General features: G+C 33.7%; 3 protein-coding genes across 3 annotated transcripts; all 3 read right to left on the bottom strand.

Moving 5' to 3' along the window:
• Positions 1-18,229: 18,229 nt before the first annotated feature.
• CLUP02_10362 (uncharacterized protein) lies at positions 18,230-19,309 on the bottom strand (the record flags this gene model as incomplete). Its single annotated transcript, XM_049289338.1, has 1 exon — positions 18,230-19,309. The coding sequence occupies one exon, from the start codon at positions 19,307-19,309 to the stop codon at positions 18,230-18,232; it is 1,080 nt and encodes a 359-aa protein (XP_049146483.1).
• A 199-nt stretch (positions 19,310-19,508) lies between these two features.
• CLUP02_10361 (uncharacterized protein) lies at positions 19,509-20,792 on the bottom strand (the record flags this gene model as incomplete). Its single annotated transcript, XM_049289337.1, has 2 exons — positions 19,509-19,841; positions 20,217-20,792. The coding sequence occupies 2 exons, from the start codon at positions 20,790-20,792 to the stop codon at positions 19,509-19,511; spliced, it is 909 nt and encodes a 302-aa protein (XP_049146482.1).
• Positions 20,793-21,515: 723 nt separating this feature from the next.
• On the bottom strand, positions 21,516-23,627 carry CLUP02_10360 (uncharacterized protein; the record flags this gene model as incomplete). Its single annotated transcript, XM_049289336.1, has 3 exons — positions 21,516-22,151; positions 22,208-23,075; positions 23,128-23,627. 3 exons carry the CDS (start codon positions 23,625-23,627, stop codon positions 21,516-21,518), a joined length of 2,004 nt encoding a protein of 667 aa, XP_049146481.1.
• Positions 23,628-24,477: the final 850 nt, after the last annotated feature.

Below are 24,477 nucleotides of genomic sequence, written 5' to 3'. Positions count from 1 at the left end.
TATTAGTAACGGGTTAGGGACGGGGGACGTTATCTAAGGCGACGCTTTCGTAGTCTTAGTCGAGCTAAGGGACCTTAGTAATATTAATATTTATAAAGAACTTAGTAACGTCGAATTACTTATTACGACCCGCGGCTTTAACTTTAATACGAATAATAGCCTTATTAAGCCGTTATAGAGCCTTTATTTAGAGTAAGAGGAGTATAATACTAGCTTTATTAAAATCTAAAGTAATGCGACTAAGGGCTAGGGTACCCTCGTTTATATTAAAAAGAGCGTTACGGGTAGGGGTTAGTAAGTTATTAACGTTAAAGCGGCGGCGCTTATTATAATACTAAAAAAAAGAATTCTCTAAGTTACTACTAAGCTTTTTAAATTTAGTATCCTCGCACTAGGACTTATTAAACTTAAACTTAAAGTCGTCCTGCTCGTTATTATTATTAAGAATATAGTTAGTAATAAGAGCACGCTTTTTAATAAGAGTCCGAGTCTCGGGACCGCGGGAAATAGGGGTAGCGCTATATATAATAACGGTATAAATAAGTACCTTATTTATTAAGAACTTAGTAACGCGTTTATAAAAAATAAAGAAAGTAAGAAACCCCTAGATACGTATAATAATAACGCCCTTAGGAGTCTCTTTATAATACTAAGCTAGAGTATCGAAGTTACTTCGCAGAGTAGTTATACGGCTATCGTTACGAAAGTAAGCTAATTAGAAATAACTAAAGTAAAAAATAGTCTTAGTCTTATTATTAATATTAAGGATACTAGCCTAAGAAGAGAAATCTAAGTTAGTAAGAAGAAAATTCGCCGAACGATCGCCGATAACTTACCGTAATTAAAATTAATAAGTTTAGATACTTATAATTAGTAGCGAGCTCCTAAAGAGTAGCCTATTTAAAATAGACCTTCTTTGCCTTATTACTTACTAATAGGTTAGTAATATAAGTAGCTACCTTCTTTTACGCGTTAATAATATAGCTAAAGGTATAAAGAACGCGGCCGCGCTTATAAGAATTAAGGCTACCCTACTCCTTAGTATTATAGAACTCTATAAGGGTATTTTAAATAAACTAAGCGGCGCTATATAGCTCCTCGGGAACCTAAGAAATATCGTTAGCTAATATTTTAGTAACGGATTAGCGAGGATTCGACGACTTATAGTAGAACACTTCTTCTTATTAATTTAATAAATAATATACTTAGCGACGTAAGTGCTAGTAATATAAATAAGCTCGTCGATATTATAATATAGACTAGCTAAGTAGCGTATATAAAGAGTACTATTATAGAAACCGCAAAAGCCCTTTTTAAGATTATACTTTATATTAAGTATATCCTAAATACGCGAAATAGTAAATATTTTAGTAAATACTTAGCGATAGTATAATAAGAGAGTCGTAATTAAGAAACGATACGGAATTAGAATATCGTAAGAAGAAAAGTATAGTTATATAAAAAAGAATTCGTAAAACGGTCGCCGAATAAAAAGAGGGAAAAAAAAATAAACACGCGACTAGTAACGGACGAAAATTTTTTTATTATAATTAATAGCTTAGTAATAATAATAACCGCGAGGTTAAGCAGGCTCTTATATATTACGACGATCGGAATACTTTACTACGAATATATATTACTAACCTAATAACTAGTCAGCGCGCTATTGCTAAATAATAATAATAAAGTATTCGTTAAATAAGGAGATAAGAGCAATGCCTTATTCCTAAGTAAAAAAGGATATTATTAACGCCTTACGGAATTTATTATAAATAACGACGTTAATAGCTTTATTATTAGCGTTAAAAGAAGATATTACGTAATGACTTTAGGGACTAAAGTTACGTAAGGGGGGAGTAATTATAATAGATTTAGAATGCGGCCGGTAATAGGACGCCGATAACTTAGCGACTAGTATATAGATCTTATTATAAAAGAACTTTTTAAGAAATAGAGCTTTTATAAAGGACTTTATAAGCTTTAGTCTTATAATATACCTATACTTATATTATAGCCTCGCTAGTTAAGTACTCATAGCCCAATCTCTTATAATTAACTAGTTAAATTAGTAAAAAAAATACTTACGAAGTAACTACTTATTTAATTAATTAATATAACGGACGAGTTTATTAATATAATATAAAAAAGTACTACGTAATTAAAAAAAAAGATCTCTAAATATAAATATTTTTAATAAGTATAATAAAAACCTATATAAGAATTATAAAACTAAGAAATTTATAGTGTATAAAAAGGTTTATTATTATAAAGATTTTATAAATACGACTTTAAGCTTACGATCTAAATAATTTCTTTATAACCCCCTTAACTACTTTCTAAATATTATTTAAAAATATAATATAAGGGACGGTTTAATAAGGGAAAAGGGGATTTAAAGGTCCTAATAATATTAAGTTAAGAATATTACGGATTTTAAAAATTAATTTAAAAAAAAGGTAGCTACCCTAAAATAATCTTACGACCTTTTATTATAATTATTATTAGCTTAAAAAAAGGCTAAAAAAACGAGGATTTAAAAAAGAAAATCCTTTAGAATATTACTAAAGGGCTTCTTTTTATATTAGCTCTTAGTACGAGATTACTAATTTTGAAAAATTAACTAAGTAATAAAAAAGATTATTAATAAATAATAATTACCTAACCGTAATTAAACTATAAAAAAAACTATTTAAAAAATATAAAATAAGGTATAAAGAAGTAATAAAAAAAGATTTCTAAGGTATTTAGCTTTATTAAATACGAGTAATAAGTAAGTATTTTTAATAAGTTTTTAACGTTTACGATTTTATAAAAAAGAGGGTTTAACTTTATTAACCGTACTTAATAACCTATATAGCTCTTTTATAAACTACTTAGTATTTATTTTTAACTATTTTTATAAAATACTACCTTAAAAGAAATAAGTTAAAAAAGGAAGCTATTTAAAAATTACGGAGAGTACGAGGTTTAAAAAGCTAAAAATATATAAAATAATAAAAAATTAGTAATTAATAAAGATCTTAAGACTAATTATTATATCTTTTTATAGTAATATAAACGTTTATTATTACTATTAAAAAAAAGAATTATTAAAACCGACCTTTTTATACTAAATAAAAAAGAGGATCTTAGTAAGTACGATAGTTAGTAATTTAAAAAGGTAATAATAATTATTAAAAATAATAAAAATAAAAATAGTAGTAAAATAGCGAGAGGAAATAGGAATCTCTTAAACCTTAATAAATTCGTTAAGTAATAAAAATACGAATTTATTATAACTAGTGCGTAGATTAAATATATCTTTATTAAAATTAAATATATTTATAATTATTAATATAAGTATAAGCTAAAGTACGACCCTTAGCGAGTTAGGGTAAAAGAGAAAAAGAAAGAACCCGATCTTAAATAAAATCTTAATCCCTTATAAATAAGTAAATATTAACTTAAATTATTAAGGGACGTAAATATATAAAATCGTAAATTAGCTTAATAATAAGTAAATTAACGTAATATTAATTTATTTAACTAAGGTTTATAAAAAAAAGGGGCTATAGGGGTAACCCCTATTTTATAAAATTATAAACGACTTTAGTTATTAATTAGATAAATAGTTTATAAATATAAGCCTAAGAATTATAAAAATAGTTAATAAATTCCTTTACGGACGAGGGGTATTTTTAGCGTAATTATAGTTATAAAAACTATATAAAATCCTAATAGTAACGATTATAAAAAAGGAATTCGTATTATAAAACTAAGCATAAGTTAATAAGGTATATAATTATTTTAACGAATTTAAAAAAAGAGTAAACGACGCAAATTTCCTCCCTATAATTATTAATAATAATTTATTATTATAAAAGGATATTTAAAAGTAAAATATAGTACTAGAAATATAATCATTAATAATTCTATCTATTTCGATCTATAGCTCGTTACTATTATTAATATAAAATTCGGCGCCGATTAGTTAATATAAAAAGAAATAAACGACCTAAAGTTATTAATAATACGTAATAACGTAAGGATCGTATATAAATATTAAAAATATAATAATAAATACGAGGTAATTTATAAACTTTAAAAAGATCTTTTTAAAAAAGAGATTATATTTTAAGGGGAAGTATAAGGTTTTATAAAAAACCTTAATAATATTTTATAATTATTATAAAAAGGTCGGGATTAGAGAATATTAATACTATTTAATAATTAATATTATCCTTATAAGTAAAGCCTTTAATTATTATTACGAAATAGTACGTAATTTTAATTAAAACGACTTTTTTAGTATTATTAACGTAATCCGAAGCTGCTTCGAGACTTATAATAAGAGCCTAGAGCTCCTATTTAAGCTATAAGTAATTCTTTTTATATTTATAATTAAAATAATAGAGGGTAAATTATAAATAAAGATTTTTAAAAAGCTTATTAATTAAATTAATAAGTTAATAAAAACCTAGCTAAATAAGGGAACTAATAAATAAACAGTTAAATATTTTTATATCATAATTTAGTACGTATTAAAAATAAAAATAATTTTATACTAAGTATTTAAAAACTACGAAACGTTCTACTCGAGGCTAAGATCTAGCTTTAATATTAAAATAAAAATACTATATTAAACCTATTTTTAAATATATAACGGCCCTTATTAATAATATTAAGTCGATCGAACGTATAATAAAAAAAGAAAAGAGGCTAAATATAGTAATTATTAATAAAGAGGCCTAGATTCGTTAAATAAGTAGAGATTTAACTTGTAAATAGGGTAATAAAAAAAGTAATATTATATTTATAAAAAGAATAAATATTAATTAAATAACTACTCCGAAAAAGAGCGTACTAAATTATATAAATAATATAAAAAGTTAAGAGTAATAAATAATAAAACTAGCCCTTATTAATTTAGTTAATTTCTTATTATATATAAAAGTAGATCCGGGGGTATAAAACTTAATAAAAGTAGTTAAAATAGCGGCTTAGAGCATCCGCTCCCTATAAAAAATTCAAAAAATAAAAAAAATCTTACCTCCTATACTAATAAATTAAATTATAATAAAATTAATAATATTAACTACTCTTTTTTTATTTTATTAGTTTTTAAAGGATATACGAGGCTAAATAAATAAAAAGTAATAAAAGCTCTTAATAAATAAGCTTTTATTTATAAATAATAAGAGAAGGTCCCTTAAATAACGGATATAAAAGCGGCTAAAAGGGTAAATTTAATAAGGCTAAAGCCTATTTTCTTAATACTTAAAGAGAAGACGCTACCTCTCTTAATATTTAAAAAAAAAGAATATAATATTAAATAAATCTAGGGGTAACTAAAAAGGTCCTTTTTATATTACTTAGATCCCTTAAATACTAAGCTCGTATAAGTATTTTATATAAACAAAAAGTACGGCCTAAATAATTTTTATAAGATTATTTTAAATATTAAAATATTATAATAGTTAATAAGAAAAAAAAGGTAATTTTAAATATTATAAAAGATCGTATTAATAATACTTAATACGTTAATAATAAATATTACGAGGATTAGCTTTGGCCTAAATAAGGAAATCGTTATTCTAAGTATAATAAAAATAAAAACGTATTTCGAAATAATAACTTTTTATATTTTACTTATTAATACCCCATTTCTCTTATATTTAAAAAATATAAATTAACTAAGTATTATATTTAATAATATAAAAAATAGAATCTTTAGTAATAAGTATTTTAAAATAATTGAACGATAATAGGGGTATACGTTTATAAAGCTTATTAATAATACGAAGTTAATTAATTATTTAATAAAAAGTAAACTTAAATAGCTATATTAAAGATTCAAGTACCCGTCGGTTACGAAGCTATATAACTTCTTAAAATAATTAAATAATAATAATATTAAAATAGGGGCGCTAGAATAGTTAATAAAAATATATTATTAATACTAAATAAATATATACAGCTTATATAGATTTAAATTTAAATTACGTAATAAGCTTAATTTTAATTAGGAAATCGTTATTAATATTTTCTATTTAAATAGTTAGCTAGTCTTATATATAATTAATATAACTATATCTTTTTAAGTAGGGTAATTCTTTTAAGATTTATAAGTAAAAATAGTATAGGTAGCCTTATAAAAAAAATAGATCGATATATACTAAGGACCGCTAAACGGTATTAAAACTAACGCTAATACTAGTTTTAAATTAATAAAATTTAAAAAAAATACGATAGCCTACGGTATATAACTAAAAGTCGTACTTATTAAAGCGTATTATAGTATTAAAAAAGTAAAAAGGGTATACTAATAGTTAAAAAGGGCGTTTAAAATTATTAAAAAGGAAAATCCGGATTTTATTAATAACAAATACCTTTAAATAGTACTTAAATATTATAATAATACTATAGGGCCTAATAGACTTATATTAACGTTATTAGTATTTAGAATATATTTAAAAACGACCTTAGCCTCGCTATTATTACTAAACGTAAACTAACGAGCCCGAGTAATTAAAAAAGTAATATAAGTACTACGTAAAATAAGTATAAAAAAATAAGTTAACAAAGTAATTACTACGTATAATAAGCCCGATATAGGGGGTAATTTGAATATATTACTAAATTCGGATATATAAATATAATACGAAATTGCTTAATAATAGGCTAGGTTATATAAATTAATTTCCGTTAATAAGCGCTCTTATATAGTTATAAGAAATTATAACTAGCTATTTAAAATATTAATTATAGTAATTAAACCGTACTATATAAATACTAACGAGGTAATTTTTAACTTATAAAAAAAAGAGCTAGGGGAAACTATATAACTTATAGTAAAGGTATAGGAAATTATCCTTAACGAAATTATTATAATAATATTAATAAACGACGAGGAAGAGGAAATTACTAAAAGGGTGTTAATATTATTAATAAGACGTTATAAAAGACTATAATAATAAGCTCTAATATAGTAATTTATTATTAATAACGAGGTAATTAATACCTTTTATATATATAAAAAAAGCTAATTTCGAGCTAGTAATTAAACTATGTAAAAAAGACGTAATTATAATTATTAAAAAGCTATATAAGGGATTAGATCTTATTAAAGTAAATACTTTTTATAATCGAGGGATCTATTAATCTATTTTTTATAACCTAAAGAAGTATATAAACCTCTATATATTTAAATTATAAATAGTTCGTAAAATTAAAAAAAAAAGGAATACCCTAGCTATATAAGAAATCTAGGTATATAATCTAAGGGTATAGTAACGTTAAAAAAGTAACGCTATTTATATAATTACTTATTATATAGTACTATAGCTAACGGTTAATAATAATATTAATAGTATTATTATAAAAAAAGGGATATAAGATTTAAAACCGTAATATTACCTAGGCTTATACCTAATCGGCTATAGGGCTTATAAAAAATCCTAGCCTATTTACTAAAAGAAATAGCTAGTAAGTACTTAGAAAGTATAATTATTAAAATACTTAAGCTATTATATAAACTCGTAAAATCGGGTACCTATTAATAAGCTACTTATTACGATTTTTATATTAATTAACTATTAATAATTATATTTATATATAACCTATATAGTGGTTTTTTTCTAGCTTTATAAGTACAAAAGATCGACCTTAACGGGATTACGCTTTTCAAAGAAATTATATAATATAGTATACTTTTTAACTATATAATACGCATAATATATCCTAAGTACGCGCTTAACGTAATATAATAATTTTAATACGAAAACTACTATTTAATTTAAGATAGGTAAGCTACCCTCTTCGTTACGTAGTAATACTAATTAAAAAGGTTAATAATAGAGGTCGGCTATAATAGTTAGCTATAATAGTCGGCTATAATAATTAAAAGCGGCCCTTAACCGTAGAGGTTCTAAACTTTAATAGTAATATAGAAGTTTCTAAAGAAAGGGCTAAATAAGCTAATATTTATTACTCATACTAGAGCTCACAAAAATTCTTTCTATCCTTATTACTTCTAATATTACCCAAAGCTACTCTCTATTTAAACTAAATAAATTTACTAAATAAATCTACTAAACAAATTTACTAAACAAATTTACTAAATAAACTTATTAATATATAAACTACTACTTAGATAGCTAGTTAAATAACTAGTTAAGAGGTTAGTTAGTTAAAATACTACCTCGACGAGAACTTAAAGATGCCTATTAATAAGTCTACCCCTCTCGAGCTAGGCGCCCTTAGTTAGCTCGATACTATAGCTATTATAACTAATATAAGTACGCCTAAGGATTAGTAAAGTACCTTTTAATAGTACGGAATTTAGCTAAGTAATAATATAAATACTATAAATAGCTAGGCTAATATAAACGTTAAGATTTAATATATTAATATTAGCTTAGTTATAATAGTTATAATAAACGAGCTAAAAGTATATAGGGTTAGGGTAATAAGCTAGTACTTTAAATAGCTCTTATAGGACCCCCTAGGTAATAATAATACTTATATAAAAGAATAGATTATACTAAACCTAGCTATTTATATAGGCTAGTATTAAGAGGTTTTATATATATTAAAATAAATAAAGCTCGCCCTATAAGCAAGTAGTAAAAGGTTAGGAGCTATTAATAAAAAGGAGATAATAGTCGAGTCGGTTAACTACTATTTTAGTTAGTAGTTAGGTATAGAGCGTATTATACCTAGTTTTCCTAGATCTTAATACGTAATATATAGTACGGCCCCGGCGGATTACTCCGTCGGGGGGGATATATAACCTATACTTATTAATTTCTAAGTACGAAGATAACTAATTTAAGATTATTAAAATATAAACTAATAATATATTAGGCCTATTTAATATTAATTTTATAAAAAAAGAGGATAAGGAGTTCTAAAAAGCGGGCTTCGTAACGAAGCTAAAAGAGGTCTTTATAATAAATACCCCCCTAGTATTTAATAATAAGATTTTTATAATTAAAAAAAGAACTATTATTTTTTAATAACAAAAGTAAAGTAAGAAGATTAACCTCGTTAATCTAAACGTAATTAATATTAAAAAGTAATATAAAGCTAAGCTTATATAAGGGGTATATATTATAAATATATATTAGCCCGAGGTAATTTTTAATTATATCAAAATAGCGTAAGCTATAAATTTAATTAAATAAAACGTCGAGGTATTTAATAAATAACTTATATAATAATAAATAAATCTTAATCGAGGCCTCGTTTATTACTTAATTAACCTTATGATTAATAAGCTCTATATCTTTATTAATAAGTTATTTATAAATAATAACGACTTTATTTCGTAATTAGGGTATATTATTATCCTAGTTAACGAGAGTATAAATAAGAATAAATTTACTATATATAATAATATAATTTACTACTTATTAATTAAAAATAAGTAAATAATAAGAAGTATATTAGCGTTAGAGGTCTATAATATAGTTAATAATATTAACCTCTCTTATGCAATTTTAATAATACTAAAAAAAATTATTAATTAACTTAGCTTTTTACCTATCCTAACGGTTATTTATATTAATTCTTACTTACTATATAAATACCTTATTAAATTATAAAAAATAAAAGAGGTTTATAATTAATATTATAGCCCTTAAATAATCGTATAAAAAGTATAAGATACTTAAAATCCGTTAGATTAATAATAATAATAACCTTACTAACGCTTTTATAAAAATAACCCCTAATAAGGGGTTAAAGTAATTTATAAGTAATTATAATAGATTCGGGATGCGGCCGGCGATAGGACGCCGATAACTTAGCGACCGGTATATAGATCTTATTATAAAAGAACTTTTTAAGAAATAGAGCCCTTACGAAGGACTCTATAAGCTTTAGTTTTATAATATACTTATACCTATATTATAGCCTCGCTAGTTAAGTACTTATAGCCTAATTTTTTATAATTCTAAAGCTTTTACTTTTACGGAGTAACTAGTATAAATAATAATAAATTATAAAAACGAACGGAACGTTAACGAAACGACGCCTAGCTATTAGTAAAGAGCTATTAGTACTAACGAGCTATAGCTATCCGGAGTTAACTACTTAACCCTATTCCGTCCGGGAGAACGAGCCTATTATAAGGTAAGTCTTATTTAAATATTAGTATTTACGAAAAAGCTAGATAAAGAAGATAATCGGGGTAGATTACCCTTACGGGCTAGTTACTTTATTAATACCCTAAAGACCCTATTTATTATAAACGGGGCGTTTATTAGTAACTAATTACCGGACGTACGAAGTTAAGGCGTATATAAAGGCGCGAGTAGTACTAGGATAGCTAGTTTAGTAAACCCTATAGGCCTAATAATAACCTACTTCTATAAGACGATAAAAATAATAGTTAAAGATCGAAACTAAGAACGGCGTTAATACGAGGAGCTCGTTTAATAGCTTACTAAGCGGCTAGTAACGCGTCTAGGTCGACGAGAATATAAAAAGCCTCCTTTTTATAACTATAAACCGATCGGAGAAGAGTCTACGAGTACCTAGGTAGTAGACTAGATTATTACTATAGAGGTAGGTAATAAGCTTTGCGTAAAAAGTATTATAGAATAGTATATTAAATAGGCCCTGTTTAAAATATCCTTATTATTATAAACGTAATAGCGTAATTACGAGAAGAGCCTCTAAAATCCCCTCTCCTAGGGCAACTTCTTAGCGTTTATTCGCTAATAATACGTAGACCCCGAGACTTAGGAACGGGAATATTATAAAGAGCTAAGGACGAAGAGGCTAAAGGAGGGCCAGACTCCTACTTAGTTCCTTACCGAGTAGTTAGCGATTTATTATAACCTAGGTATAAAAAACATAGAGAATTCGAAAGTAGAGGTATACTAGTTCTTTTTTAGACTACTATTTTAGCTATAGGACGATCTAATTCGTTATAAGGTCTTAATTAAGAGAGTACGCGATATAGCCTACGAGGTTAATAAATTATAATTATTAAATTAGTAAAAGGGCGGCGACTAGTTATAAAAGGATAGTAAGAAGAGGCTATATTTATTATTAAAGTAACCGCGTTAAATGTCCCCTTTTTATAGAAAAAAGAGTAGGGAGAGCTCTAAGGGGCCAGGCTCTAGGGACTTACTAAGAGTAATATTATAGAAGCTATATAGTAAGAGTGCTCGCGCCGAGCTATTATAAAAGCGTCGTAGTAATAATATTAAGTACTTTACGTATAATAAGATAGGCTATATATTTAGTAAGTACTAGAAAAATAAGTCGGGAGGTAGGGGCGACGATAAGCTAACGTACCCCTAATCGAAACTAACGTTAATAACCGTCTAACGGGTTATTACTAAGCTAAGAGTTATAGAGGTCGACTTGTTAAAAAACGAATAGGCGTAAGCGATATACCTAATACGCTTACGCTAAGTATTAAGAAAGTACTAATAAAAATAATTACGAAGGGTAGGGCGATAGTTCTATAAGGTATTACTAAAAGGCTAGTAGAAGTTAATATAAACATATGCTCCGAAATAGATATTATTAATACTAGGCTCGTAACTTACTTAGGGTTAACCCCGGCTACTACTATAGCTCCCTCGTTAAGGGACTTCTAGGGTAAAGCCGTAGGCTAGGGGAAAGCCTATTAGTTAACGCTCTTTTTTATTAACTACTATAAGTAGCTAAAGAAGATTTAGTAACTGTTTACTATAGTTAATAGGGATAAAAAAATAGTAGACCTCTTACTATTACGACTATCGATAGGCTAAGAGGGTATTCGTATTAACATAGTAACGAATATATAATCGTACGAGCCTATTTCGGTTACCGAACTAGAGGTAATAGCTCGTAATATTATTAAGAATTGCGAGAGGGCGTATATATTATATATTATTATTATAAAAAGTATTGCGGAGGTAACGGAGACTAAACTACGAGGGGGTTTATTACTAGAACTTTAATTAAAAATAGAGACGTTCGACGAGTAGTTAGTAAAGGGACCGTAGTTATATAGCGGGGCAGAATACTTTATTAACTTAGTTCTAAGTACTAAACTACTATATAATCCTATTTATCTATTAAGCGAGAAATAACTTAATAAGCTTTATGTGTATATTACTAAGAACTTAGCGAACGGTCGTATTATACCTTTAGTTAGTAAGGCTAGGGTACTAATCCTCTTCGTACTAAAAAAGGACGGCACGCTACGCCTCTATGTAAACTACTACGGGCTAAATAAGGTAACTATAAAGAATCGATACTTACTACTGCTTATTAACAAGCTCCTAAATAGGCTTTGCGGAGCGAAATGGATTTTAAAAATAGATATTAAGGATACTTATTACCGTATCCGAATTAAAAAGGAAGACCGATAAAAAATAGCGTTTTAGAGCCGATACGGTTATTTCGAATATACTATTATACCTTTTAAACTAACGAACGTACCCGCAACGTTTTAAGTATATATTTATTAAGCGCTCGCCGACCTGCTAGATACTTACTATATAGTATATATAGATAATTTAATAATCTACTTAATAATAAAGAAGTAGTATACGGAGGATATTAAGAAGGTTCTCTAACGTCTACGTTTATACGGGCTTTTTATTAAACTATTAAAGTGCTCGTTCTATTAAAAGAGGGTCGAGTTCTTAGGTTATGTTATTATATTAGAAGGAATCGAGATTAACTCGTTACGAGTATAAACGATCGCCGACTAGAAGGCGCTAGAGTTTATTAGGGATATCTAAGTGTTCTTAAGGTTCTATAACTTCTATCGGAAGTTTATTGCTAAATATTCGGGTATCGTTATACCGATAATAGTATTATTAAAAATAGAAAAGGGGTAGATAAGGGACTTCTAGTAAACTAAGGAAATAGACGAGGCGTTTAATTAGCTAAAGGTCGCTTTTACCTCGGTAACCGTACTTACGTACTAGAACTTATAACGTATTATATAGGTAAAAACCGACGCTTTAGTTAAAGCTATTACGGTAATTTTGTTATAGTAGGCTAATAGAGAATAGCGACCCGTTACTTATTAGTTATAAAAGCTTATAGATACGGAGTAGTAATAGGCTATAGGTTAATAAGAACTGCTTACTATAATAAAAGGGCTAGAGCACTAGGCTTACTATTTCTAAGGCCTTTTATAAAAGTTTATAGTCCTAACGGATTACTAAGTATTTAAGGGAGTAATCGGCGCATTAGTACGGGACTTTTAAAAAAGGCTCGCGAGGTAAGTATATAAACTATTAATATTTAATTTTAATTTAGAACACTAGCTAGGGAAAACGAACCCGGCGGACGGTCTATTTAAAAGGCTAGACTATATAAAGGGGGAAGTACTTTATAAGGACGTCCTCCCTATACTAGTTTAGAAATTACGTTTTATTAGCGAACTATTACCCGACGTTTAATAAAAGATAATTAGCCTAAAAGGATAAAATAATACTACTAAGGTATATATTTAAGTAGTTAAGGCCTCTTTTTATAATCCTAGCTAGATATTAGCTAGCTTTAAGGATAGAAAATCCTCTCCCTTATATTAGTAGCGTGTTATAGGGCGTACTAATAAAATAATAATAGTTACTACCGTAACGACTCGAGGTAAAAAAGTAAGAGAGTTATTAATAAACGCTCGTTAATAGTTCGGTAAGGATAAAGAGGAGTTAGATAGAACTAGGGTTATTATATTAGAATAGTATATTTTATATCCTATTATAAAGGAGCTTATAAAGGGCGAAACGGTATTCGCTTTTTATTTCTTATTAAAAACTAAGGAGCTCGTTAGAGAACTATAAGCTAAAAACGAGTTCTATATATTATAATTAATAAGAGTTCGCGCTACGGCTAGCGAGCTAAGAATATATTCGCTTAACAAATAAAGTATACTATTTTTTAAAAAAAGACTTATTATTCTTTAAGTAAAGTCTTTTTAAATAGAGATCCTTTACTAATACTACGATAACTATAGGGCAGGTTATATAGGAGCTACGAAAACTCTCGAGCTAATCTAAAGGAAGTTCTATTAAGAAGATATTTAATAAGATATCTAGGAATACGTTAAGAACTATAAGCATTATTTAGGAGTTATAACCCTAAGATATAAGCCGTACGGGTAGCTATAGTTATTATTACTACCCTTATACCTATTTTAAGAAATATTTATAGACTTTATTACGGGGCTATTACTAAGCGCTCGTAGTAACGGCGTAAAGTATAATAATATCGTAGTTATTATTTATTATATAATAAAGTTCGCAAAGTTCTTACTTACTATTAAAATACTTAACGTAATATAAATAGTAAGTATTTTATACCGGGAGGTTAAATATAAGTTCGGTACGCCTAAAGGTATTATTATAAATAGAAATAAGCTCTTTATAAGCGTATTTTAAGAAGAGTTTACTAAGGAACGGGCGATACGTTACTAACTATTTACTACGTACTACTTATAAACGGACGGCTAAACGGAGCGAACTTATTAAATATTAAAAAAGTATTTAAGGATCTATACCGAGGGCTCGCTAAATAAGTAAGTAGCGTAGCTAGAAGAGGCCGAGTTTATATATAATAATAGTTAATACTCTATTATAAAGGTATCCCCGTATATAGTATTATATAGCTACTACCCTAGGTACGTTAAATATATACTTAATTATAAGGCTATAGTTTAGGGGGTTTAAGAAAGGGTTTAAAAAATTAGGAAGATTAGGGCCTAGGCTACGCGAGCATAGGTATAAGCTTTTAAGAGCTAAGTAGCTTATTATAATAGAAAATATACCCTAAAGGAGTTTAATTATGGAGAGGTCGTCGGCCTATTAATAAAGAATATACAATTTAAAAATAATAAACTAGCGCCGAGATATATTAAAGTAGTAATAGCCGAAAGGGTAGGGAAATAAGCTTACTAAGTATATTTACTAAAGTAATATTAGAGAATATATAATATTTTCTTAGTTTCCTAGCTTAAGCTATAGGGAAATCGCCGAACGGTCGGTAACTAAATAGCAAATCTTTTAGAGTTAGAGGACGAGTAAAACGTTTAGGAAGTTAAAGAAATCGTTACGATATAAAGCGAGGGAGGAAACTTACGATATTTTATTAAATAGGCTAGGTAGCTTACTAAGTATAATACGTAGGAGCTTATTAAGTATTTTAAAAGGGTAGCGGAAGTAGTTAATAAATTCGAACGCTATAAAAAAAGGGTATATATATAATAGGATAATAAACGTTAAGTTCGCGGCGAAAGGTTACCGAAGATAAGTTAATTAATAATATACTATAGAACCCTTTTTATTTAGCTTAGTATAATTTTTAAAAAAAAGATATAGTATTATAACCCTTAGTAATATGTCGCTAAGAGATCGCTAAGATCTAGCTACGTAAGGGGAGTAACTTACGTAATACTAGCGGTAATAATAGCGGCTCTAGCGTATATTTCTAAAACTTAATAATTAGTAATAGTAGTCCGCTCGGTAAGTAAAAAGCGAAGAAGCTTTATACGCGTACTTAGCTAATTACTTAGAGTAAGGCCGTTAACCTTATTAATATTACAATAGGTAAAAAAGAAGTAATTAAAGTCGCGCAGAGTATTATATATATTAATAATAGCGGTTCGCAAAGCGTTCGCTACTTAGTTACTATTAAAGGCTATAATAAGAGGCATAATAAGAGCTATAATAAGAGGTATAACGGGAGCTATAATAGGAGGCATAACGGGAGCTATAATAAGAAATAAAATAAGAGGCGAAATAAGGGCTATAACGCTATTATCGTTAGCGACGGGTTAGGGACGGGGGACGTTATTTAAAGCGACGCTCTTATAGTCTTAGTCGAACTAAGGGACCTTAGTAATATTAATATTCGTAAAGAACTTAGTAACGTCGAACTACTTATTACGACCCGCGGCTTTAACCTTAGTATAAGTAATAGCCTCGTTAAGTTATTATAAAGCCTTCGCTTAGAGCGGGAGGAGCGTAATATTAGCCTTATTAAGATCTAAAATAATATAATTAAGGGCTAGGGTACCCTCGTTTATATTAAAAAGAGCGTTATAAGTAGGGGTTAGCGAGTTATTAACGTTAAAATAGTAGCGCTTATTACGACGTTAAAAAAGAGAATTCTTTAAGTCGCTACTAAGCTTTTTAGATTTAGTATCCTTGCGCTAGGACTTATTAAACTTAAACCTAAAGTCGTCCCGCTCGTCGTTATTATTAAGAATATAGTTAGTAATAAGAGTACGCTTTTTAATAAGAGTCCGAGTCTCGGGACTATAAGAAATAGGGGTAGCGCTATATATAATAATAATATAAATAAGTACCTTATTTACTAAGAACTTAGTAACGCGTTTACGAAAAGTAAGGAAAGTAAGAAACTCTTAGATATGCGTAATAGTAACGCCCTTAAAAGTCTTTTTATAGTACTAAGCTAGAGCGTCGAGGTTACTTCGTAAAGCGGTCGTACGGCTATTATTATAAAAATAAGTTAATTAGAGGTAACTAAGGCGGGAAATAATCTTAGTCTTATTATTAGTATTAAAAATACTAGCTTAAAAAGAGAAATCTAAGTTAATAAGAAGAAAATTTATTAAATAATTACTAACGACTTATTATAATTAAGATTAATAAGTTTAGATACTCGTAGTTAGTAGCGAGCTCTTAGAGAGTAGCCTGTTTAAAGTAGACCTTTTTTATTTTATTACTTACTAACGGGTTAGTAATATAGGCGGCTACTTTCTCTTACGTATTAATAATATAACTAAAAGTATAAAAAACGCGGCCGTGCTTACGGGAGTTAAGGCTACCCTACTCCTTAGTATTACGGAACTTTATAAAGGTATTTTAAGTAAACTAAGCGGTACTATATAGCTCCTTAGGAACTTAAGAAATATCGTTAGCTAATATTTTAGTAACGGATTAGCGAGGACTTAATAACTTATAGCGGAATACTTCTTTTTATTAATCTAATAAATAATATACTTAGTAACGTAAGCGCTAGCGATATAAATAAGCTCGTTAATATCGTAATATAAACTAGCTAAGTAGCGTATATAAGGAGTACTACCGCAGAGACTACGGAAGCCCTTCTTAAGATTATACTCTATATTAAGTATATCCTAGATACGCGAAATAGTAGATATTTTAATAAATACTTAGCGATAGTATAATAAGAGAGTCGTAATTAAGAAACGATACGGAATTAGAATATCGTAAAAAGAAAAGTATAGTTATATAAAAAAGAATTCGTAAAACGGTTACTAAATAAAAGGAAAGAAGAAAAAGTAAACACGCAACTAGTAACGGACGAAAAATCTTTTATTATAATTAATAGCTTAGTAATAATAATAACCGCGAGGTTAAGCGGGCTCTTATATATTATAACGGTCGGAATACTTTATTACGAATATATACTACTAACTTAGTAACTAGTCGGCGCGCTATTACTAAATAATAATAACAAAGCATCCATTAAATAAGGAAATAAGAGCAATGCCTTATTCCTAAGTAAGAAAGGATATTATTAATACCTTACGGAATTTATTATGAATAACGACGTTAATAGCTTTATTATTAGCGTTAAAAGAAGATATTACGTAATAACTTTAGGGACTAAAGTTACGTAAGGGGGGAGTAATTATAATAGATTTAGGATGCGGTTAGTAATAGGATACTAATAACTTAGTAACCGGTATACGGATCTTATTATAAAAGAACTTTTTAAGAAGTAGAGCCTTTACGAAAGACTTTATAAGCTTTAGTTTTATAATATACTTATACTTATATTATAGCCTCGCTAGTTAAGTACTCATAGCCTAATCTCTTATAATAATAAAAAAGTTAATATACGAATAAAAAAATAGGTTATATAAAAGGAATAAAAAAAAGAGGGAAAAAGAAACAACTTAGTAAATAGGCCCGAGGTTAAATTATATTTCTAATTATAATAATTAAATTAATAAAAAAAAGAGAAAGTTAATATTAAATTAAAAATCTAATTTAATTACGGTATATAGCTAACTACGTAGGGGCTAATTAAGGGCCTTATTTATAATTATTATAGCTAGCTTAACTTATAGTTAGAACCTCCTTTTTTATACTTATTACGTAAATATTTATATAGTTTAATTAATCTCTTCGTTAACTACGGTTCGAACTAACTACCCCATAATAGGGATACTAACAATAGGACCCATCGTTGCCGTTAAGGTATAAACGAATCCGAAGTGAACATCATTAACTGCTCCGTGTTACAGTAATAACTTCACGACTTCTTTGCGACCAAACCTTAATGCCGCTATCAATGCAGTGAGAATTTTATGAATGAAAACCCACTGCCATCGTCCGCGACCAAAGGGTTTCCTTGGCGACACGGAGGACCAAACGGCATTGACCTCCGCACTACGCTTGAACAGTAACTTCATGATTTTTGTCTGACCATAAGCCGAAGCCGTCATCAAAGGAGTGCGACGTGCCGTAGGCGTCTGCACAACCTTGTTTGGGTCCGCTCCTTTGTCAAGCAAGAATTCTACCACGTCTCGATAACCAAAAGCTGCCGCTGCTTGTAATGGTGTAGCATGGCTTCCATTTTTTCCTCCCATATGATCGATGCATCTCCTCGCTGAATGTTTGAGGCTGCATTGTGTTCTACAGTCCTCGTAGAGGCGTTCTACCAGGAAGTGAGCACCGATAAGGGATGCATAGTAAAGTGGAGGTGGCATCTCATCGCCTTCTCCAGCCCCGTGAGAATCGAGGTCCCATAGTTTATACCAATTCTTCATTGCCCCTTTCTTGTCTCTGAAAAGTAGTAGCATCTGATCTTGGAGCCGTAGAGCGAGACTATCGTGGGATACTTCAAGGTTGCAGTGGCTGTGGTTATCGTATAATGCGGCGCAAATCCCAATGCCCTTCCTCCAGTGGTTCACCCACTCCTTGGCAGCATATTCCGCAAAAGGATACTTTTCCACAGTCTCTACACGTCCGAACGTCTGTAATTCAGATTCTAGCAGCAAAGTGAGACACATTGACGCCATCAGCAGATTTCCACAGCGCTCGTGTATACTGAAAGAAGCATATCCATGCGGTAGGAGAATTCGATCAGACTCGAGATATTCCTGTACAGAGAAGTGGGCAATTCGAATGACAGCCAGTCTCGTGTAAGGTTCTATGGCTACTTCTGTGAAACCCGGGCAGATTTCGAGAAGAGAGTCTGCATCTGGCAATTGCCGATCTGGGTTCAAGAAGGACGTGGCACCGATTTCGATTGCCAAAGCGTTGATTAGCTCCTGCACAGTCAACGGTTTTGATGCGCAACAGAGAATCGTGAGCATCTGCTTGGCGTAGTCTTTGTCGGGAACATTCTCCAGCATTCTTTTGTAGGTCTCATCCAACGTTGGAGGTAATGATTGAAGTCGTCGATCGAGAGCCTGCTTGCTCCTTGGGCACGTCGCAAGTGCTTTGAACTGACATTCAACCCAACGAAAACTTACAGTCGTCAGCATTAACAGTCTCAGATTGAGATGCGTCTACTCACATGCCCTGTGCCTTCTCGGTCAAGACCTTTTCAATCAGGGAATGGTGCTCGTTCAAACGCTTAAGACGCTGTTGGAGAAATTGCGAGACATAGCTCGCAATATCATCATCTATCCCTTGGTGCTTCATCAAGATGGTCGCTTGATCTTCGATATCTATTCCTTCGCGAATATCTACTTCATCTCGGCTGGTCACCAAAAGATTTACTCCCAGCTCTGACCAATCCCGAATCTCTTTCAATGTTTCCAAGAGACCGAATCGACTAGTTTCCCGAGGGCTCTCGTCTAGTGCATCCAAAACAACGTAGACGTTTTGGAAAAGCTCTAAGACCTGACGGAAACATTGAAGTAGATCTGCCGTCGACGGTGGAATGTTGTGTTTCTTCCTCAAATCATGTATTCTTTGCAGTGCGGATGGAACATAGCCAAGTTGGTCGGATAGCTGCAAAATGAGCGCTCGGAGCATAGCCGATGCATCCTGTTTGGATTCATCATTAAATGAAAAGAAGAAGAAACAGAGCCCGATGGAGGGGTTTGATCTACGGTGACGGAGGGTGTGCTGTATGACCGTCGAACTCAGAACAGTCTTTCCGCAGCCGGCAAAGCCCTTCAGCCAAAGAAACGAGTTTGACCCCTCCAACCAGCGAGTGAATTCAGGCCCGTTGACGAACCAAGCACCAGTTCCTGGGTGTTTCTTCGAACATACTTCAGTAAAGTTGAAGGTCGCGTCAGGAGCATTGAGCCAAGTTCGGATCTCGGAGGAGACTTGTGAGGTTCGGATTAAGTTGAGTATGGCATTGGTATTCTCGATTTCATCTTGTACGAGATCGATGGTCTGCTGCTGCAGTAGCGATAAGGCTAGAGACAGTTGACTGATGAGATAGTCAATGTCTTCGTGCAGCTTCAGGAGAGTGCTCTCCCTAAACGGGTATGCCAACCGACGAACGGCACCTTTAATTGCAGTTCGAGCACCGTCGGTCGGTTTCTTCTCAAACTTCCTCGCTTCTTGTTCCAACTCGTCGATGGACTCCTCGCAGTGTTGAATCGTGCACTCAATGTTTTGAAGCAGAGCCGCCTCACTGGATCGAAATTTCCGATCGCTGAGATGCGTGTTCAATCTTTCGAACAAGGATTGCAAATCTTCGAGTTTCCGCAGGGTGCGACCAATGTCAGAATGCTGGTCTTTCGCGGCACTGTAGTACTTGTAGATTGACTGCACGACCTGGATGCCGAGGGAAATGATCCCGACAACGCTGCCTGCCGTCGACAAAGGATCCGCCATGGGTGACGAAGGTGAGAATAAGCCGTATGCGTTGCTGGTGTGTTGAATCCGGGTGGCAGAGGAAGAACTTCAGAGGCCTCGAGGGCCTTGGGAGGAATCCGGAACATAATGATTTGACTGTTCGAGGGCAGGATCAAGAACCAATCAAGCCGGTCAGCCCTGCTGCGGCTGCTCAACCTGCGAGAGTTTGCCTGCTGTGGCTTTCTGGCGAACCACCGTTGGAAGACATGCTGACGTGGGTGCAAGTGCGACACATCAACCTGCATGGGGTGGAAGACAAGCAGTGAGACCCTTGCTTTAGCTTGAAAAACGCCTTGCCACATAGCCACACTACAGCTTCTTGGGTTTGTGTTCTGCGTGCATGAAGGCAGGGCGCCAAGAGGAGGTGATCCGTATCACAGAGCTTCCTTGAGTCGCTTTAACGCTCGAGTTCTCTGAGAAGTATTCCGAAGTGGCATAAACAAAGTATGACTTGTCATGTATTAGATAAATTAAATAACAATATCTGGCCATACGGACACAACATTGACATATTCGAACGAAACGCAATTGAGGAACGGAGGCGTTCAAGCCCAAGTCCAACCTGCCTACTCATAATCGTGACAACATCATAAACGTATAGGTACTGAGGGCGAAAAGAGTGACACCCAACAGATCAGCAAAGTGAAAGGCTAAAATCTCAGAGCCACGTTGCTAACGAGGAGGAACAAACGTTAAGATGATTCAATCATCCACAATCTCATCCGAGGACGAGGACGACCCAGACATAATGGAAGAAGCATCATCATAAGACGGGATACCGCCCGAGTCAGAGGTGAAATCCGTGTCCGTAGCATTAGTCCACAAAGCAACCCACCGACCGAGGTCTTTCCGCCCCTCGCCCAGGTCTTCCTCTCGCGTCAGGTTCGGCCCAAAGTCGGGCTCGAAGCCAAGCTCCGCACGCTCTCTAGGCTCAACTGTGATCACGTGCGGCATAACGCGCGGAAAAGTAGGCGGTGGCGGAGGAGGCATGCATCCCTTCGGCCCCGGGCCTCCAGGACGGCAGAATCCCGGCGGGCGCATTCCCCGAGGCATGGGGGGTCCCCTCCAGCAGCCTGGTGGCATGGGCGGCGGCGTGTAAGGCTCGGCCCACGTGAGCGGGTCCGGCGCGCCGGGTGGTACGAAGACGCCTCCGTTCATGCCGTCGTTGAAGGCCGAGATGCGCATGTGTAGAACGGCGCCGGGCTTGATAGTTGTTTGCCATGCCTCTGGCGTGATGACAGTGTCGTTCTCGTCGACGATCTCATATGCTCCGTCTCTTACGAGGTTCCAGAGCCTGTTGACGTCTTTGAAGCGCTGGTGGATTGATACACGCGCACCCTGTAGACGCCGGTTAGTTGAATATTCATGGAGTACTAAAAGGGGGGGGATCTTACTTGAACGGTGCGGCACTGCTCAAATGGAATATCGTACTTTCGACCCAGAACATCAGTCATGTGAACGGGTTCTGCCGCCGGATCGACCGACATGTACACAACCGCGACATCTGGTCGGGTGGTGACATCTACAGTGATAAGCTGCCTGGTGCGGCCATCCTTTCTCTGGGCACGGAAGAGAGCACCCTGAACGGCAGAACGAAGTTGGTCGTCCTGGATCAAGAACGCGTCGCCAGGGGTCTTGGAGCTTTGCTTCAGGATGCGCTTCAGCTCGAGACGGAGCATCTTGGGCTCCAATGCCAAGAAGGACTCTGGGAATGGTCCATTTCTCAGGACCGTCGCCTCGAGATCTAGGTCGATGATGGGTGGCATGGTGTTGCGGCTGAAAATACCCTTGAACCATTTGCCAACAGACTTGAAGACCTTGGCTGGGAATCGACGCTTCGGTGCCAAGAGCTTGATTTCAACCGGGCCTGCGTCAGGGCCCCCGTCCCATGGCTGGTGCCAGAAGCTTGTCGGGGCAGCCATCGGCGGTGGCGGAGGAGGAGATATATCAATCTCAACGACGGGCGTGACCTTGGCATTCTCCTCCGTCTTATCACCACAAAGGGATGGCGCCCTAGAGTCATTAGCTGTCTCGCCAGACTTCCATGATTCTGCGTCATCTTCAACGCCGCTGCCGCTGACTGATGATGCTGCTGAAGATTCGTAAACGCTCTCAGTGTCAGCCTTGTCTGCAAGCGCCAGACGTTCCTTTCTCTCAGCAATCTCGACGAGTTCCTTGGCGGCTTTGCCCTTGCATGTCAACAAACGCATTGCCAGACTCCTTGAGGCCAATTCCTCGTCAAAACTTCCAGGATATCTCGGTCTGAGGAGTGGTTAGCTAAATCGTTCATCGTCACGGCATAAGGTGCACTTACTTGATCTGAAGGCCAGCAATACCAGCTACTTGAATGTGGAGGAGCAGACTTGCTTTGAGCCAGCGCAGTTGGACCTCGCTCGTCTCAATGGTTTCCTCGACCATGTCCCAGTCCATGTTGTCGCTGATTGCATGCAGCCTGGACGCCTTCAGGTCCTCCGTGCTAAGGGCCTCAAAGTCCACATCTTTGACGACTTTGACAGCAAGACTTGCTCTATAAACGCTGCGGATAATGGTGGTATACACCTTTCCACATCTCGTTGCAAGATCTTCGATGGCTTCCCGACCATCGTACCGGTAGACGGGTGATACCTCAAGTGCATCAGCGGCGAGAAATTCCCGCAGCTGGCTTAGTGCTGCCGCTGTAGCAAGGACATCGTCACTGAGACTGTGGATATCGCTATCTGATCCAGAGGTGCCGAGTTGATAGATTGCGAGCTTCGTAGCAAGCTGTACACCCAATTTGGCGATGCCAGCCAAGTCAACGAAAGAGGCAGCCATCTTGTGCAGAATGCCAGCTACTGAGATGGTCACGAAAGCAAAGGGAGGACTGAGAGAGGACGGTGCCAACAGGATATCGGCTCCTTTCTTGCACTTGAAGCATGATGAAGAGCGGGGTATTTATCTCCTGTCAGCACTGCATTCTAGTTGCAAGCCTCATTTTGTGTCATTGGGCTGGGCAAGCTGCAAGCTTCGAGATTCCCGTTGGCTGGTCAAAACGAGTGTCCAATGAGCCGCATCAAGCGATGGTGCTACAGTCTGTTTCTTGCCCTTGTAGGTTTGAGATGCAAGGTGTTCTAGAATCAGTGGCTCGATAGAAGTCGCTATCGTGAGGCCATTTCTGATTGTACCGCTTCGTCATGTAGTCACGGCACATTGAGGTGATGCAATTGGACCAGCAGATGCAGCTGTAGCCCCAAGCACAGCATCAGGCTTTCCTTGCGATGCATTGAAGGTGGGCTTGTTGTGGCACAGATTCTTGTTCGGTGCTGTCTCGGGTTGCGAATGGATCTGGCTGCCTCATCATGTTCGTATCAGTGAGGCCATCATCACGACTCACGAGCGCATTTGCGCGGGGAATGCATCGTCGAAGGAGAGCCTGCCTGAGGTGTCTGCAGGCTATAGGCATCAGCTGCAGGCTGCGATTGTTTTAGGTTTCTCATTTGGGTAACAAGAAACAAAGTGGAAGTACGCTGCAGGTGTGAGAGGCCCTGCCCAATAGATTCAAGGTACACGTGATTTAAACGGCCTTCCCGTGCGCGCGGGGCAGGTACGGCAGGCGCGCTTTCCCCCGCCCAAAAATGGAGAAGTCGGCAGGAGCCACGCGCAATGCATGCCGTGTCCCGTCCGT

Source organism: Colletotrichum lupini, chromosome 5 (assembly GCF_023278565.1).
Source record: "Colletotrichum lupini chromosome 5, complete sequence".
Lineage (NCBI taxonomy): Eukaryota > Fungi > Ascomycota > Sordariomycetes > Glomerellales > Glomerellaceae > Colletotrichum > Colletotrichum lupini.
The sequence above is the reverse complement of the archived record's forward strand: the minus strand, read 5'-3'. Positions and strand labels throughout refer to the sequence as shown.